The 19,141-nt window shown below is 56.1% G+C and overlaps 1 protein-coding gene across 3 annotated transcripts in view; it reads right to left on the bottom strand.

Moving 5' to 3' along the window:
• Nucleotides 1–12,266, bottom strand: part of LOC138846857 (serine/threonine-protein kinase MARK2-like) — a 70,072-nt gene extending 57,806 nt beyond the window's left edge. Inside the window, exons 1-2 of one of the 3 annotated variants that reach the window (XR_011384369.1) lie at nucleotides 10,317–12,266; nucleotides 9,391–9,457 (exon numbers count right to left, since the gene is read on the bottom strand). Coding sequence is in view for 1 of the 3 variants with exons in the window: in XM_070063778.1 (XP_069919879.1) it covers nucleotides 9,447–9,457; nucleotides 10,317–11,556 (1,251 nt within the window). In the remaining 2 variants the exon portion in view is untranslated. Of the gene's footprint in view, nucleotides 1–8,603 lie in introns of those variants that run through there. The other 2 variants (XM_070063778.1, XR_011384368.1) reach the window with 2 other exon arrangements.
• Between the last annotated feature and the right edge of the window lie 6,875 nt (nucleotides 12,267–19,141).

Here is a 19,141-nt window from a genome sequence, read left to right as displayed (position 1 = left end):
GGCTGGGCCCCACTCCAATTCTCTCTATCCAGGGCTTGGTCCTGCTCCTGAAACGCAATCCAAGGTCAGACCCCGCTCCCCTCATGACCATTCAGGGCCTGGGCCCTGCCCCCAACATGGCTCTCCAGGGCTGGGCCCCACTATCCTCAAGGCCCCCCAGGGCCAGACACTGCCTCCCTCCTTGCCCTCCAGGGCCTGGGCATGCTCTGCTCACTGCCCTCCAGGGCTAGACACTGCTTCCCCTCCTGGCCTTCCAGGGCTGGACCCCACTGCCCTCAAGGCCCTCCAGGGCTGGATCCTGCTCCACTCCTAGACCTCCAGGGATTGGATTCCACTCCCCACACTGCCATCCATGGTCCAGCCCCACTCCCCTCAACGCCATCCAGGGCTGGATCCCACACCCCTCCTCACCCTCCAGGGCCTTGGCCCCATTCCCCTCCTTGCCCTCCAACGCCAGTGCCTGCTCTCCTCCTCACACTCCAGGGTTGACCTGACACTTTCTTGTTGAGAAAAATAAAGCAGAGGAAAACAGACAATATTGCAGGGAACCGAACCTTTTATTCTGTAACAGGGTTAGATCCAGAAAGGTCTCTGGACCTTGGACAATCTCTGCTTTGATTTGGAAACATTTCTCATGGCTTGGTGAGGTCTCAAGAATGAGGATGTAGCATGAAGTGGCCTTTGTCCTTTGTCCTATAGACTGTGTCCTTTCGTGTATGTCCTATGTCTTGTGTCCTGTAGGTCCACGGTCCAGAGACCTTTCTGGATCTAACCCTGTTACAGAATAAAAGGTTCGGTTCCCCGCAATATTATCTCTTTTCCTCTGCTTTATTTTTCTCAACAAGAAAGTGTCAATTCAACCAGTGGTGGGTGAGGAGGAGAGCACGCACTGGCCTTTGTCCTTTGTCCTATAGACTATGTCCTTTCGCCTATGTACTACGTCTTGTGTCCTGTAGCCTCTGTCCTGCATCCTGTGTCCTGTGTCCTGTGGCCTCTGTCCTATAGCCTGTGTCCTGTGTCATCTTTCCTGTGTCCTGCAACCTGTGTCATGTAGTCTGCATCCTCTGTGTTGTAGTCTGCGGCCTATGTATGCATTGAGTATCCTGTGTCCTGTGTCCTGTAGCCTCTGTCCTGCATCCTGTGTCCTGTGTCCTATGTCTTGAATCCTGTGTTCTATATCCTGTGGCCTGTAGCGTGTAACCTACGTCCCGTAGCCTGTGTACTACCCTGTGTTTTTGGTTCTGTATTCTGTGTCCTATATCCTGTGTCCTGTGTCGTCTGGGCTATGTCCTGTGTCCTGTAGCCTGTGGCCCTTGTGCTGTAGCCTGTGGCCTATATCCAGTGTTTTAAGTCCTATTAACTCTGTCTTAATCTTGTTTCTGGAACCTGTAGCCTGTGTATTGTGTCCGGTAGTCTGTGACATAAGTCAGAGGACAGAGGCCACAGGCTACAGGACAGAGGCCACAGGCTACAGGCTACAGGACACAGGACATAGCCCAGACGACACAGGACACAGGATATAGGACACAGAATATGGAACCCAGGACACAGCCTAGAGGACACAGGCTACAGGACACAGGATGCAGGACACAGGACAAAGCCAACAAGCTACAGAACACAGGACAGAGGCTACAGGAGACAGAGCATAGGCTACACAATCTAGGACACAGGCCACAGGACAGTGGCTACAGGACACAGGCTACAGGACACTCTATCCTATAGCCAGTGTCTGGTGTCTTGTTCGCTCTTTCCATCAGCCTGTGTCGTGTAGCCTGTGTCAGTGTCCTGTAGCTTGTGGCCTGTATCCTTTGTTCTGTAGTTATGTCCTGTGTCCCACAGCCTCTGTCCTGGAGCCTCTGTCCTGTGTCCCGTGTCCTGTGTTGTGTAGCCTGTGTCCTGTGTCTTGTACCCTTTGGCCTATGTACACATCCTGAATCTTGTGGCCTCTGTCCTCTAGCTGGTGTCCTATGTCCCCTAGCCTGTGTCCTGAGCCTGTGGCCTGTAGTTTTTGTCCTAGTGTGGTGTCCTCTTTGCTGTACTCTGTGTCCTGTGTCCTTAAGCCCGTTTCTTGTAGCCTGTAGACAATGTCCCGTAGTCTGTGTCCTGTGTCCTGTAGCCTGTTCTCTGAGCTCTGGGGCCTAGGTCCTGTAGCCTGTATCCTGTGACATTTGTCCTATGTCCTGTAGCCTGTGTCCTGTAATCTATGGCCACTGTCCTGTGGTCTATATCCTGTAGCCTGTGGCCTTTACCCTGCAGCCTTTGTCCTGTTTCCTGTGGCCTCTGTCCTATAGCTGGTGTCCTGTGTCTTGTTCCCTCTTTCCTTCAGCCTGTGTCATGTAGCTTGTGTCCTGTGTCGAGTGTGCTGTGTCCTGTAGCCTGTGTCCTTTAGCCTGTAGTCTATATCCTTCAACCAGTGTCCTGTAATCTGTGCCCTCTGTCCTATGTTGTGTATCCTGTGTCCTGTAGCCTGGCTCCTGTAGCCTGTGGACTATGCCATGCAGCCTTTTCCTGTGTCCTCTGTCCTGTGTCCTCTGTCCTATAGCCTGTGTCCTGTGTCTTGTTTCCTGTGTCCTTCAGCCTGTATGGCCTGCATCCTCTGTCTTGTAGCCTGTGGCCTATGTATGCATTGAGTATTCTGTGTCCTGTGTCCTGTAGCCTCTGTCGTGCGTCCTGTGTCCTGTGTCCTATGTCTTGTATCCTGTGTTCTAAATCCTGTGGCCTCTAGTGTGTAACCTATGTCCCGTAGCCTGTGTTCTAGCCTGTGTCCTGTGTTCTGTGTCCTGTATCCTGTGTCCTCTATCCTCTGGCCTATGCCCTGAATGCTGTAGCTTGTGTTCTATCTTGTGTAGCCTGTGTCCTGTAGCCTGTGTGCTGCAGGTGCGTTCATGTCCTCAACCCTGTGTCCTGTGTTCTGTAGTCTGTGTGTGATATACTGTAGCTGTGGCCGTTGTCCTGTGGCCAGTGTGCTGTACATTTTGGCCTCTGTGCTTTGTCCTGTAGCCAGTGTCCTCGTCATTTAGCCTTTATCATGTGTCCTGTAGCCTGTGTCCTGTGTCCTGAGTCCTGTAGCCTGTCCCTGTGTCTTTTATCCTGTGTCCTGTGTCCTATATTGTTTAGCCTCTGTCCTGTCTCCTGTAGCCTGTAACCTGTGTCCCGTAGCCTGTGTCCTGTGTTCCGTATTTTGTGTCCTATGTCCTGTGTTCTGTGTTGTCTGGGCTATGTCCTGTGTCCTGTAGCCTGTGGTCTCTGTGCTGTAGCCTGTGTCCTGTGGCCTATGTCCTGTGTCTTGAGTCCTGTAGCCTGTGTCTTATGTCCTGTGTTCTGGGTCCTGTATCCTATGTATTGTGTCCAGTAGTCTGTGATAAGTCACAGGACACAGGCTACAGGACACAGGTCACAGGCTACAGGACAGAGGATACAAGACACAGGCTACAGGACAGAGGCCACAGTCTACATGACAGAGGACACAGGCTACAGGACACAGGACATAGCCCAGACGACACAGGACACAGGATATAGGACATAGGATATGGAACCCAGGACACAGCCTAGAGGACACAGCCTACGGGACACAGATTGCAGGACACAGGACATAGGCGACAAGCTACAGGACACAGGACAGAGGCTACAGGACACAGGACACAGGCTCCTCAATCTAGGCCACAGGCCACAGGACACTCTATCCTACAGCCAGTGTCTGGTGTCTTGTTCCCTCTTTCCTTCAGCCTGTGTTGTGTAGCATGTGTCAGTGTCCTGTAGCTTACGGCCTGTATCCTTTGTTCTGTAGCTCTGTCCTGTGTCCCATAGCCTCTGTCCTGGAGCCTCTGTCCTGTGACCTGTGTCCTATGTTGTATAGCCTGTGTCCTGAGTCCTGTAGCCTGTCCCTGTGTCCTGTAGCCTGTGTCCTTGTCTGTAGCCTGTAACCTGTGTCCCATAGCCTGTGTCCTGTGTTTGGTATTCTGTGTCCTATATCCTGTGTCCCATATCATCTGGGCTATGTCCTGTGTCCTGTGTCCTGTGGCCTCTGTGCTGCAGCCTGTGTCCTGTGGTCTATGTCCTGTGTCTTGAGTCCTGTAGCCTATGTCTTCTGTCCTGTGTTCGGGGTCCTGTAGCCAGTGTATTGTGTCTGATAGTCTATTTCCTTTGTCCTTTTTACTATAGCCTATGTCCTGTATCCTGTGTGATGTCGCTGTGTCCTGTGCTTTAGCCTCTGTCCTGTGTATGTGTCCTGTGTCCTATGTCTTGTATCCTGTGTTCTATATCCTGTGATCTATAGGCTATAACCTTGTTCCGTAGCCTGTGTTCTAGCCTGTGTCCTGAGTGGTTCCCTCACACTGTGTGGTCTAGCCTGTGTCCTGTGTCGTGTAGTCTGTGGCCTCTGTGCTGTGTCGTTTATCTTTGTCTTGTAGTCTGTGGCCTATGTCCTTTTGTCTATATCCTGTATCCTGTATCCTGTGTTCTATGTTGTGTAGCCTGTGTCCTATGTCTTGTAGCCTCAGGCCTATGTATCCAACCTGTGTTCTGTGGCCTCTGTCGTCTAGCTGGTGTCCTGTGTCCTGAGCCAGTGTCCTGTGTCCTGAGCTGTGGCCTGTATTCTTTGTCCTAGTGCTGACTTCCTCTCTGCTGTAGCCTGTGTACTGTATACTGAAGCCGGTGTCTTGTACCTGTGGACAATGTCCTGTAGTATGTGTCTTGTGTCCTATGTCCTGTGTCCTGTGGCCTATGTCCTGTGTCTTGTGTCCCATAGCCTGTGTCTTATGTCCTGTGTTCTGTGTCCTGTAGCCTGTGTCCTGTGTCCCATAGCCTGTGTCTAATGTCCTGTGCTCTGTGTCCTGTAGCCTGTGTCCTGTGTCCCATAGCCTGTGTCTTATGTCCTGTGTTCTATGTCCTGTGGCCTTGTCCTGTGTCTTGTGTCCCATAGCCTGTATCTTATGTCCTGTGTCCTGTGTCCCATAGCCTGTGTCCTGTGTCCCATAGTCTGTGTCTTGTAGCCTCTCTTCTGTGCCCTGTAGCCTGTGTCCTATGTCCTGTAGCCTGTGTTCTGTAGCCTGTGTCCTTTCTCCTGGATCCTGTGTTCTGTAGCGTGCAACCTATGTCACATAGCCTGTGTTCTAGCCTGTGTCATGGGTTCTGTATTCTGTGTCCTCTATCCTGTGTCCTGTGTCTACTGCCCTATGCCCTGAATCCTGTAGACTGTGGCCTTTGCTTTGGGCCTCTGTCTTGTGTCCTGTAACCTGTGTTCTGTAGCCTACATCCAATATCCTGCACAACAGCATACAGCACAGTGGACACAGGACAAAGGCCACAGCTACAGGACATAGGCCACGGACTACAGGACACAGGCTACACAAGACAAGACAGAGGCCACAGGCCACAGGAGCTAGGATCCAGAGCACAGGGCACAGGCTACAGGACACAGAATACAGGACATTGTCACAGGCTACAAGAAACCGGCTTCAGTACACAGGACACTGGCTACTACAAAGAGACACCAGCTCTAGGACAAAGACTACAGGCCACAGGCTATAGGACACACGACACAGGCTCAGGACACAGGACACAGACTACAGGACACTCGGCACAGGCTCAGGACACAGGACACAGGCTCAATACACAGGACACAGGCTAGGGGGCATAGGACATCAGCTAGAGGACAGAGACCACAGGACATGGGTTGCATACATAGGCCACAGGCTACAAGACACTGGACACAGGCTACACAACATAGGACACGGGACACAGGCCCGAGGCTACAGGATGCAGAATATGGAACACATGACACAGCTACAGGACACAGAACACAGGATATAAGAGATAGGACACAGAGGATAGGACATAGCCTATAGGACAAAGGACAACGGAAACAGATTATCAGACATAAGACACAGGCTACAGGACACAGGCTAAAGGACAGAGGGAACAAGACACAGGACACAAGACACAGGCTACAGGACACAGGCTAAAGGACAGAGGGAACAAGACACAGGACACCAGCTAGAGGACAGAGGCAACACTACACTGGACACAGGACATAGGCCACAGGACACATGCAAAAAGAAACAGGCCAGAGGACACAGGACACAGGCTACAGGACAAAGGACACAGGCTATAGGATACATGCTATAGGACACAGGCAATGGGACACTGGCTACAGGACAAGGACACAGGCCACATGAAAAGGCTAATGGACACAGGACACAGGATAGAGGACACAGGCTACAGCACACAGGCTACACTCTATAGGACAAGCTATAGGTCACAAGTTATAGGAAAGACGACAGAAGCCACAGGACACACACACCAGCCACAAAACAGGACACAGGACACAGGCTACAGGACACAGGCTGTAGAACATAGGACACAGGATACAGGCCACAGGACACACGCCTACAACACAACACACAGGCTACAAGATACAGGCTACACAACACAGAACACAGGCGAAAGGACTCAGGCTACAGGACACAGGACAGATTTCAGGACACAGGTCACAGGCCACAGGACATAGGCTCCAGAGCACAGGCAGGGCCCTGGCCACGCTCCAGTGACATGCCCCTCTCTCCTCCTTGCCCTCCAGGGCCATGATCCCCTCAGGCAGGGCCCTGGCCACCCTCTAGGGCTGGGCTCCTTCTCCTCTCCATGCCCTACAGAGCCAGGCCCTGCTCCCTTCAGTTGTGGCACTAGACACCCAGCAGGGCTGCCCCACTCTCCTTGTCCTCCAGGGCCTGGGCCCCACTCCCCTAGTTGCCCACCAGGGCCTGGGCCCAGCTCCCATTGCTGTCCTTCAGGGCCAGGCCCTGCTCCCCTCACCACATTCCAGAGCTGGGCCCCAATCCCCTCCTCAGCCTGCAGGGTCGGGCCCTTCTCCCCTCAGGCCCGGCCCTGGCCTCCCTCCAGGGCCAAACTCTGCTCCCCTCCTCACCTCCAGGGCCAGTGTTCCCCTCCTCATGCTCCAGGGCTGGCACTGTCGCTCCCCGTCTTCATGGAGGAACGACACAGGACCCTGCGCTGTTCTTTTGTCTGCTCGGCCCTCCCCGGGTTTGCTGCTGGTTCTTCCCGGGGTGGCTACCGACCCTTCCACCTCCGTGGAAGGGCGGTTCCCCCTGCCACATTCCCCACTTCCGCGGGGGAGCGGCACACCGCCGGCCGGCTCTCTCGGGGGCTGCACAGGTGTTCCTTCAGATAGATGTTCCCCTTAGATGTTCCTGGTGCATGTTGTCTCTCTCCTCCTTTATAGTCCTCTTCCACCAATCCCAACTCTGCTACCCACATGCCGAGTACGCTGCTCTCCTCCAATCAGGAGCAAGATCAGCTCCTGCAGCTCAGTCAATCAAGTTGGTGAGAGGCAGCTGGGTAGAAGCTGTTTGCTCCTCTCCCAGCACCATATTGTGGAGAGCAGATGTATAGAATAAGTATTAATTCCAGTAACAGTATAGTCCGAGTTGCTCCCCACAGGCACCAATCTCCTCCTCGCACTCTAGGTCTGGCTCTGCTCCCCTCCTCCCCATCCACAGCCAGGCCCTTCTCCCCACAGGGCCATCCCTGTCCTCCCTCCAGAGCCAGACCCTGCTCCCCTCCTCACCTTCAGGGCCAGCCCCTGCTCCGCTCCTGGCCTTCCAGGGCCTGGGTCCCGTACCTCTCCTTGCCCTGCAGAACCTGGCACCCACTCCAACCTTCACACTCCAGAGCCTGGGCCCCACTTCAGGGCTTCCCTACAGGGACAGGCCACACTACCCTCAACACCTTCCATGGCCGGGCCCTGCTTGCCTCCTCGCCCTCCAAGGCCTGGGCCCCCTCTGCTCGCCACCTTCCAGGGCTGGACCCTGCTCCCCACCTTGAAACCAGAGCCTGGGCCCAGCTCCACTCACTGCCCTCCAAGGCTGGACCCTGTTCCCCTCCTCACCCTCCAGGGCCAGACCCTACTCTCCTCCTCGCCCTCCAGGGCTGGGCACCGCTCTCCTCTTCCCCCTCCAGGGCTGGGCCCCTCTCAGCACGCTGCTCTCTTGGGCCAGGCCCCACTAACCTCAACACCATCAGGGCCAAACCCTGCTCCCCTCCTTGTCCTCCACGACCTGGCCCAGCTGCCCTCCTCACCCTCCAGGGCCTTACCCTGCTCACCTCTTACCTTAAGCGGCTGGGCCTGGCTCCCATTGCTGCCAATAAGTCACTGGTGTCACTCGGTGGTCCCTAGCAGCCACGGCCTCCATCTTTGTGCGCCCCTGCTGTCACTGCAGCATTGGGCAGCCTGCACGGTTCCCCAGCACCTGCCACTTCATGGCCTGCCTTGGCTGCCTCCTTCTGCTTCCTCAGGCACACCGAGTGAGGCCACATCTTTATGCCCCAGTGCAGCCACCAGGAGCCACCCGTCATGGGGCCCCCAGCACGGTCCCCAGCAGCCTCCCTATGATTGCCCGAGGATTCTTCCTACTTCTTCTTGGGCTCCCCTGTGGTTATCTGGGCCCTCTTGTAACTCCCAGGACCCACCACACGGCCCCCAGGCCCCACCAGCTCCTTCCCTGGGCACTCCCACTGCCACTGAAACACTAGGTCACCACGTGGACCCCAGAAGCTGCCTCCTCCTTCCTCGCCCCCTCACAGCAGCTGAGTTTTAGGACCCCCCCCCCCATTCTCCCAGAAGTCGCTGAGTCTTTGAGGTTCGCGCTGCCCCTAGCAGTCATTGCCTCTGTCCTCTGGCACTCCTGCTGTCCCTGCATCATGTCTGAACTTGGAAATGAGGCTCTACAAAGGGGGTCTCAACTAACTCTCTTGTGGCCAAAGTTTGAGGGTGGGCAAGTGCAGAACTGTTGAATGTGCAGAGGGGGAACGTGGGTGTGGCCTAAGGATAGAATTTTCCCTGGGAGTCACCTTCAGGAGCATGGCTCTGGGAAGGAATGACTTCCAACATGTTCTTTGGCAAAGAAAAACCTGAGCAGGAAAACGGAAAGCATGGGCACGAGTTAAGGTGCCAGGTGACTTCTTCCCAGACATGTGGGTCCTGAGTTCTTTGGGGCACACAAGAAGGCAGCTCAATGGGAGAGGCCACCTCGGTCTGCAATGCAGGCTCCTCAGTGCAGATCTAGGAGCTCTAAGTTGTCGCAGGAGTGTCTCATCCAGGGACCTGGGAACTTGGGCTTGGAGAAGGAAATCAGGGTGAGAAGACTTCCCAGGGCAGAGAGCCGCCTGAGCAGAGAGTGCAGGCAATAATCAAAGACAGAATAAAGTGGGAGGAGGACAAAGAGTGTCATCCAACGTGGGCCCTGTATCTTACAACCAGCATCCCACACCAATCGCTTTGAACTGGCTCGGAGACCTGGGGAATCTAAAAGATAAATGACCATGTAGAAGATCAGGGGTTCTCCAAACACCAGAGGAGCAGTCTGCCTTACTCACCTTTCCCATGGAGCTGAGTCCATCCACGTCACGGCACCAACGATGCTGCAGGAACTTCAAGTCCATTCTTTCTCTCACATAATCCCAACACGGATCATGAGGGTGAGGGAGAAAAAGCAAAATAGGTTTTCGTGAGAAAATCATACTCTTGCAAGCCAGAAGGGAGACTAAGGGAGGGGCCCAATAAGGCCTGGGTATAGGAAGTTTAACTAGGGAGTGATGTTCATGGATTAATATTCTAAACAAAATCCAGCACCATGTTCTGTGTTAGAAAAAGGTCATGACCCCTAACCATGAAAACATGTTTCCTTACTGGCCATCTGAAATATGCAACAATATATTCTCTCTCTGCCTGCAGTTTCTCTTACTGCCTCCTCACCTGCCCTCCTCCCAGACAGGAGTCCCTGACTACCCTTCATTGCTACACTCCTCAGGGAAGGGCCCCTCCTCGGGGGCATTTCCCAAGAGGCTACTGAGAGGGCACTTTCCTCTCTGCACTCAAGGGCTTTCCTCTGGGGCTGGCAGGACACAACACATCCAGCTGAAGCATTGGATGATCCTCCTGCCAATCCCCAGGCGCCCCTTGCGCTTTCTGGCCTGCGTGTCTGAGGTCTCTGCCTCCTGCTCCTCCTCCTGCTGCTGCATTCCTGGGATGCTCTGCTCCTCTGAGGCACCCGGGGAGCAGCTCCTGACTTCTCCATCAGCCCCACTGCTGTTGGTGCTCAGTGTGGTGGAGAGAGAGGTCAGAGCATCCTGGCTGAGGACTGCACAGACAGCGGGGCTCCTTGTCCACACGGCCCGTTGGGGACTGTCTGTCCTGCAGGACTCACTGATGCTCACACTGGGAGTCCCATGGCGGCAAGGAGTCTGCCCCGACTGGTCTCCTGCAAGCACCAGTGGTTGGGATTCAAGAGCGGGACACTCACGGGCTCTGCTGTTGCAGCCTGAGTGTCCCTGGAGGCACTGGAGAGCGGGACAGCTCTGAGCACCAGGGATGGCCTGAGGCGTGGGCTTCCCTTTGCTGTGATCCTGCTGAAGTCCTGGGCACAAGGCACTGGCTGGGAGCCTGGGTGGCAGGGAGCCTGCTTGATGGCCCAGCTGGAATCCCAGGTTCTCCAGGGAGCTTAGAGCTTCAGGACCCTGAGGAGGTGCTGCAGGCTCCACTTGGCTCCGCCCATGTATTTCTGGGATGCTGAAGCCCTGCTGTTGGGAGATCCCCCAGCGTGGCACAGGGGGCCAGGGGTCGTCCCATTCATGAAGCCACAGTGGAGGGCAGAGGCCCCATGGGAATTCCCAGACTTCCTGCTCCTGGGGAAGAAACAGAAACTCGTCACTGGTTCCAGGTGCTCCATGTCCTGCATGGAGCCATGGGTGGCCCATGATGTCTGCCACTGTGGGCCTGGCCTCAGGGTCCCGGGTCAGTAAGCTGTCCACCAGGTTACACAGCTCTGGGTTTCCATAGTGGGGGATTCTGTAGTATCCAGACAGGATGGCTGCCCGCAGCTCCACAAAATCCTCTCCAACGAAAGGCAGTGAGCCTGCCACCATGGCGTACAGGATCACGCCCACACTCCAGGCGTCAGCCTTGTACCCGCAGAACTCCTCACCTAAGAATTCCTCGGGCGCACAGTAGGCAAAGGTCCCGCACAGACTCTTCAGGCGCTCTCCACCAGCCAGTTTGCAGCTGAGACCGAAATCGCTCAACTTAATGTTTAGGTGGGCGTCGAGAAGCAGGTTTTCTAACTTTAAATCCCTGTGCACCACGTGCTGCGAATGGCAGTAATGCACAGCGGATAGAATTTGTTTCAATAGCTGACGAATCTCTCCATCCAGTAGGTACCCTCGTTCTACCATGTAACATCTAAGGTCCCCCCTGACTGCGTATTCCATGAAAATGTAGCCCCTCTCTGTGGTGTGCCTGGCCTGCAGTAGTTGAATGATGTGAGGGTGATGCAGCCCCTTCATTATTTCTGCTTCTGTGCACAACTGCTGGAAGCTGCAGGAGTGCTGGCCACCATTCTCCACAACCTTCACAGCCACCTGGGTCCTGCTTTCCCAATGATAGGCCAGCATCACCAGCCCAAAACCGCCCTGGCCGAGGACCCTGAGGACCTGGTACCCATCCAGGACCTCCTCCTCACTGCTGAAGGCGGTGAGGCCTTCCATGGTGGGATCCCCACCCCACCCCCCACCCTGCACTCTGACACTGGGAACTCTTACTAGTCCCCTAAAGTAACAACAAAAACTGGGAAACAAATAGAAATCAAACAAGCTAAATGGTAACCAAAATTAACAACTCAATATGCTAATATTTCTACTAGATAATGCTAACTCTATGAACTATGGTATTCTAATCACTAACACTGTATCAAAATTAAGAATTAAAAGTTTTAAAACACACAGAATACTAAAAATGGTGAAGGAAAGCAACACCAACTATGGTAACTATGGTAACAATGCTAATCAATAAGTCTTATAACAGTCTTATCTAAATCAAAGAATCAAAAATGAGAAAATAGAAAATGGAGGAAACACAAGGAGGACAAATCAACACAGCATCAAGTACATTTAGCCTGTGAAAGAAAAAACAAAAAATAAATAAATATTTACAGAAAAGACACAAGTACACAATGTAAAAATGGGAGGGGGAGAGAAATTGACAAAATAGCAAAAAAAAAAAAAAAAAAAGAAGAAGAAAAACTAAAAGAACCACTACGGTAAGGAGAACTAATAGACGAGACAAAACAACACCACAAATGACAAGACAAGGGAAAACCAGTGATGTCGTCCAATCCTTCAGGCAGTCTCCACAGAGCTTCCTGGGCCAACTGACCAGAACCGAGCCCAAGCAGGGAACTGTTAAGGCAGTTGGAATGACATCACAATGGCTCCCTTGAGGGCATAGGAGGCTCTAGACCAATCACAGCTGGGGGACACACCAGGCTGGTTTTCTCAAGAAACTTTCTACTTGGTTAAAGAGAAAGGACCCCAAAAGCTTTTGGCTTAAGTTGGTGGTGGAGATGGGTATTTAGGATTTGATAAATTAGCACAGTCCTCTTCAGGCTTTTTCTATTGTTTCCATACACGTATAGAAGCACCGATCCTCCCAGTCTCTATTCCCACCCCCTTTTTCATTTCCTCTTGGTTCCTGTCCATTAAAGATGTCCAGTAAGAGGAGTCAACTGCTCATCTTGGCCCAGGCAGGCTCAGCTCATTGTCCCAAAAGATTTCCAAGCTCTGTCATGGCTTGAACAGATGGTGGCTCCCTCACTCATGTCTACGTTCATCACACACATATGTACTTGTATGTTCAAAAACAAAAACAGAGGCATAAAGGTGTCCCTTTAGAGGAATTGAGCATTTGCAAACTGAGTTCTGGTGGTGCTGCCCACCATCAGCCTGCTGCTCTGTTTGTCTTCTGAAGGTGAAACACTCAGAGCACACGGAGAGAATAGAAACAATGTTACTGGAAACGCTGCACAAACAAGCCAGGCTTCCTTCCCCATAGAACAGCAGGTTACAGCCTCAGCCTCACTCAGCCCCTGTCTTCCTCCTGAGGGAGGATTCCTGGGGAAGGTAAGGGACCTATTGTCGCTCCTCCAGGCTCCTGAGTTCTTGCAATGCAGACTGTGAAACGTGTTTATGAGATCTTCACAATGAAAGTGGTGTTGTTCTCACTCTTGCTCTCTCCATCCCCTTCTCTCCCCTTCCCTCCGTTTCTCCCCACTGAAAGTATGTCTTTCAAATAGATTAATTACATTTTTTAGCTTTTGTTAATATTTAATTGTTTATTTATTTTTAAAGATTTTATTTATTTGAGAGGTAGCATTACAGACAGTGAGAGGGAAAGACAGACAGAGAGGCCTTCCATCCACTGGTTCACCCCCCAGATGGCTGCAATGGCCAGAGGCGCGCTGATCAGGAGCCAGGAGCTCCCTCCCGGTCCCCCCCATGGGTGCCTTCGGACGCCCTCACCCACGTGCCCGGCCTGAGTCCCGGCTGCTCGGCTCCGAGGCTGCTTCCTGCTAATGCACCTGGGGTGCTCCCTGGCATGGTCACGCAGGAGACTCAGACGAGGCCCTGGCTCCAGCCTGGCCCAGCCCCGCACACATCTGGGGAGGGCACCAGCGGATGGAAGGTCAATTGCTCTCCTTCTGTGCTGCAGTGTCAGCGGGCTGGTGGAGCAGGGAGGTGCTACGGGGCCAACAGAGCGGGGAGCACGAAGAAGGGCAACAGGGAGCCCCCCAGAGCAGTGCAGGGCCCAGCACCACACAGGGTTCAGGGGCAGCAGAGACTTCCTCAAGTTGCCCTATAGGATCAAAAACAGCCTGCAGACCAAGCCTCCCTGGTGTAGACCAAGCCCTCTGGGATGTAGAACATCCCTCCCGGGTGTAGACCAGGCCTCCCAGGTGTAGACCAGGCCTCCCGGGGGTAGACCAGGACTCCCAGGTGTAGACCAGGTCTCCCAGGTGCAGACCAAGCCCTCTGGGATGTAGACCAGCCCTCCCAGATGTAGACCAGGCCTCCCGGATGTAGACCATGACTCCCGGGTGTAGACCAAGCCCTCTGGGATGTAGACCAGCCCTCCCGGGGTCTAGACCAAGCCTCCCAGGGTGTAGACCTGTAGACCAGGCCTCCCAGTGTGCAGATGAAGCCCTCCCAGATGTAGACCAGGCCTTCCGGGTGTAGGCCAGGTGTCCCGGGTGTTGACTTGTAGACTAGCCCTCCTGGGTGCAGACCAGGCCTCCCAAGGTCTAGACCTGTAGACCCGTGCCCCCCCCGGGATCTAGACCAGGCCACCGCAGTCTCTGAACTCACATCCAAGCCCCTCCAGGACCTGCTGGTGCAGCTGAGAAGAAAAGGGAAACCCGTTCTAGATGAGGAGCTCCTGGACAGAACCGCCGCAACACATGCTGCACCCCTGCAGGCCAGAGGATAGCAGAGGACAGCACACCCACCACGTGGAAGAGCTGTGGCTCACACACTGCACCCCTACAGGCCAGAGGGTAGCAGAGGACAGCACACCCACCACGTGGCAGAGACGCCGCTCACACGCAGCACCCCTGCAGGCCAGAGGATAGTGAGGACAGCACGCCCACCACGTGGCAGAGATGTGGCTCACACTGCACCCCTGCAGGCCAGAGGATAGTAGAGGACAGCACGCCCACCAGGTGGCAGAGCTGTGGCTCACACACTGCACCCCTGCAGGCCAGAGGATAGCAGAGGACAGCATGCCCACCATGTGGCAGAGCTGTGGCTCACACAATGCACCCCTGCAGGCCAGAGGATAGCAGAGGACAGCACACCCACCACGTGGCAGAGCCGTGGCTCACACCTCCCCCATGTGGCAGCTTCATGGGCCACCACGGCACCTCCAGCCACTGCTCACTGAGCCTCCTGCCATTGCATGTCACACTCTGCAGCAGGGGACGTGGCTTGGCCCAGGCCATGGGATGCCTGGAACCCTCCCTCCTGTAGCTGATTCCTGGCAGGGGTGGAGAGACCTCACACCCTGTCAGTCTCGTAGCAGGCCTGACTAGTGTGAGGTCAACACGGGGTCACTGGGATGTCCTCGGAGACACTGTCCCTTTTGCCGTGGTGCGGGCAGGAGTGAGCACAGGCTCTGGGCAGGACAAAGGGAACTGCTGGCCTCCCAGGGAGCACCCGGCTCCAGTTCTCTCGTGCAGGGACAGCCCAGTTGTCCTACCCCAGGACTCAGGGCTCCCACTTGACACGTGCTGGCACTGGCACTCACAGTTGCAGCACAGAGCCTCTGAGGGAGCAAGGAGGGCCACCGGGCTGAGGCCGGACACAGGAGCAGGGCCTCCCATGGCGACACGGAGACCGGGGGCGCTGGGACTGCTGCCCACCTGCGGTGGCCTCCCCACACGTGTGCTGACCTCCGAAACCTCTGTCACACTAGCAGCTAATGGGTCGGTGGTGCAGGGATGGGGCAGGGCCCCGACCCAGTCCTGGTGTACGAAGGCTTCTACAGAGTGGGTGGCCGGATTGGGTGGCCAGGTGGTCCCGGCTGCATAAGGAAAACCCCAGAGGGCAGAGGACCTGCTGCTGTCTGTGCTGCCTGACATGGCCTGGGCCCTTCCTCTTGGGGGATGGCCATGGTTGACCAGTGCCAGGCACACGTGGCCAGGCCCTGCCAACCAGCCAGCCACAGTCAGCCTGGGGGCCACCTGCTCCCGCGTGCACACCCACTGCGCCAGGGGTGTTCTTTCTGGGCTCGCTGAGGCACACAGGATCCGTCCCCAAGAGCCCCAGGCTCCATCGCCGTGGATGGGCACGGCCCAAGGCCATATCAGTGGCAAGCTCCCCAGGGCCCGGGACTTTCTCCGGTGTTGGCCAAGGGCGGCCTCGGTGCGACAGCTCCTGACTGTGTCAGTTACGCCAGATGAGCCATGCCCTGCGGGTGGCCCTCCTACCCCCATCCCGGGAATGGTATCCTCCCATGGACGTCACTGCGGCCTCTGCCTGCTGGGGTCACTCATCCACTGCGCCCCTGACCCTGCTGCACCACCCAGGCTCTGCACTTCAAGACCTTGGGTCCTAGCTGGGAGCTCCTTTGTGGGGTGGCAGCCCCCGGCCCAGCCTCCCCCAGCCCTGCACCCAGCCTCTCCCAGCCCCCTACCCTGCCTCCCCCAGCCTCTGGCCCTGCCATCTCCAGCCCCGCACCCAGCCTCTCGCAGCCCCCCACCCTGCATCTCCCACCCCCCTGGCCCTGCCTCCTACAGCCCCCACCCTGCCTCCCCCAGCCCCAACCCTCCCTCCCCGACCCCCCACCTTGCATCTCCCAGCCCAGGCCCTGCCTCCTACAGCCCCACCCACAGGAACTGAAAGGCAGCGACGGCCCCCAGGCTCTGCCTCCACATAGCGCTACACAACCCCACCATGGACAGACATGCATGGCCACATGGACAGACATGACAGGATCAGTGAAGGAAGCCTGGCACAGAAGGCAGCAGGCTCCTCTCCCACGAAACGTCCGCGACAGGAGGCAGAGCGGTGCGGCCAGGACTGAGGGGCTGGGGTCCCAGTGGGCTCAGGGCTCCTCCTGGTGGGAGTGGAGGTCCAGGAGCCGGAAGGCACCCAGCAGCTGAGTAGTCCCTGTGGCGACTGTGAACCCTGCACACCGGGCGGCTCACTCTAGAAAAACCTCCCGCCCATCCCTCTGCCCTCGGATGCGGTTCTGGTGGTCACGCCGGAGCCAGCCATGCCTGTACACGCCCCCAGTCCAGCTCAGGTAAGCGAAGCACAGGAAGGCATGGCAGAGCCGTGGTTCCCCCCCATGACTTCACTCCTGCCTGTCCACACCACCACGTGAGCAATCCCATGAGTTCCCACCATCCTGAGTTTCCCCTGGCAAAAATAAGCAGGTATGTGAACTACTTCTTTATCAAAAAGATTTATGTTTATTTCCTTTACTTGAAAGCCAGATTAGAGGGAGGTGAAGAGACGGCTCGTGTCCGCTGCTTCAGTCCCAAAATGGCCGCAATGGGCTGGGCAGGAGCAGGAGCCAGGAGCTCCCTCCGGGCCCCCCACGTGGGTGCAGGGATGGACCCCCTGGGCTGTCTTCCAGGGCTTCCCCCGGCCACCAGCAGGCAGCGGGAACAGAAGTGGGGCAGCCGTCCTCGATCCAGCACCCACGCGGGATGCCGGGGCCACGGGCGGCTTCACCCACTGCACCACAGCGCCGGGCCCCTCTGCAAACTCCTGGACCTCTGGTGCAAACTGTGATTTCCTCACAGAGCACCCAGCACGAGTCTCCAACACACAGAGAACATGCCAGCGTCCACCCCACGGCACCACCCACACCTGAGCTGGGGATCACACAGCATCCCAGCGTCCACCCACAGTACCACCCACACCTGAGCTGGAGAAAAGAGCATCCCAGTGTCCACCCCACGGCACCACCCACACCTGAGTTGGGGATCACACAGCATCCCAACGTCCACCCACACTACCACCCACACCTGAACTGGTGGACACAGCATCCCAGTATCCAGCACACAGCCCCACCCAACCTGAGCTGGGGGACACAGCATCCCAGTGTCCACCCACGACACCACCCACACCTGAGCTGGGGGACACAGCCTCCCAGTGTCCACCCACGTCACCACCCTCACCTGATCTGGACACAGGAAATCCCAGCGTCCACCCACAAAACCACCCACACCTGATCTGGAGAACAGAGCATGCCAGTGTCCACCCACAGTACCACCTACACCTAGGCTGGGGGACACAGCATCCCAGTGTCCACCCACACAACCACGCACACCTGAGCTGAGGGACACAGCATCCCAGTGTCCAGCCCATGGCACCACCCACACCTGAGCTGGGGCACACAGCACCCCAGTGTCCCCCAACGGCAGGTCAAGGTCAGGCTGTGAGGGGCAGGAAGGCCACAGAGGTCACTGTGGAAGCTCCAGACAGAGAAGCTGCCCCAACAGGTCTCAAGTCTAAGTAACCGCTCCTGGGGCCAGCACCAGGTGGCATAGTGGGCAAATCCGCCACCTACAGTCCCAGCACCCCATCTGGGCACGAGCTCAAGTCCCGGCCGCCCACCTACGATCCGGCTCCTGGCTACAGCCCGGGAAAGCAGCGGAAGATGGCCCAAGTCCTTGGGCCCCTGCACCCGCACAGGAGACCCGGAGGAAGCCCCCAGCCCCTGGCCTCAGATCAGCCCAGCTCCAGCTATTGTGGCCAACCAGGGAGTGAACCAGCGGATGAAGACTTCTCTCTCTCTCTCTTTAACTCTTCCAACAACAAAAAAATAAATAGATAAATAGCTCCATGGGCCAGTGTTGGGCGCAGCAGTGAGGCTGCCACCTGTGCGTCCTTAATCCTGTGGGACACTGGTTCAGGTCCCGGCTACTCCACCTCTGCTCCAGCTCCCTGATGATGGCCCAGGAAAGCACCGGAAGATGCCCAAGAGCTGGGACCCCTGCACCCACATGGAGAGCTGAATGAAACTCCTGGCTTTGGCCTGGCCCAGCCCCAGCTGCTGGGGCCATCTAGGGAGTGAACCAATGGATGGAAGCTCTCTCTGTTTGTCTCTCCCTCTCTGAAACGCTTCCAAATAACACAATAAATCTTTTTTTTCAGACAGAGTTAGGCAGAGACAGAGAGACAGAGAGAAAGGTCTTCCTTTCCTATTGGTTCACCCCCCAAATGGCTGCTACCAAAGGCTCCCTGTGCCGATCCGAAGCCAGGAGTCAGGTGCCTCTCCTGGTCTCCCATGTGGGTGCAGGGCCCAAGCACCTGGGCCATCCTCCACTGCACTCCTGGGACACAGCAGAGAGCTGGCCTGGAAGAGGGACAACCCGGACAGAATCCGGCGCCCTAACTGGGACTAGAACCCAGGGTGCCGGCGCCACAGGTGGAGGTTTAGCCTAGTGTGCCACGGCGCCGGCCCACGATAAATCTTAAAAGAAAAAAAGGAAACAGACCAGGCGTCTCTCCAGTGCCATAAGACTTCCTGCAGGCATCAGGAGAGGGCGTAACAGACGAGTGCAGGGGGCAGTGGTGAGCTTGGGGCACGGAGGCGGTGGTGTCGTGAGAGCACAGTGCTGGGGGCCGTGGTGAGCTGGGGGCCGTGTTGGAGCACAGTGCTAGGGGCCGTGGTGGAGTACAGTGCTGGGGGCTGTGGTGAGCTGGGGGCCGTGGTGGAGCACAGTGCTGGGGGCTGTGGTGAGCTAGGGGCTATGGTGGAGCACAGTGCTGGGGCCATGGTGGAGCA

The sequence above is a fragment of the Oryctolagus cuniculus genome, chromosome 19 (genome assembly GCF_964237555.1).
Source record: "Oryctolagus cuniculus chromosome 19, mOryCun1.1, whole genome shotgun sequence".
Classification (NCBI taxonomy): Eukaryota; Metazoa; Chordata; class Mammalia; order Lagomorpha; family Leporidae; genus Oryctolagus; species Oryctolagus cuniculus.
This window is presented reverse-complemented; position numbering and strand designations above follow the sequence as displayed.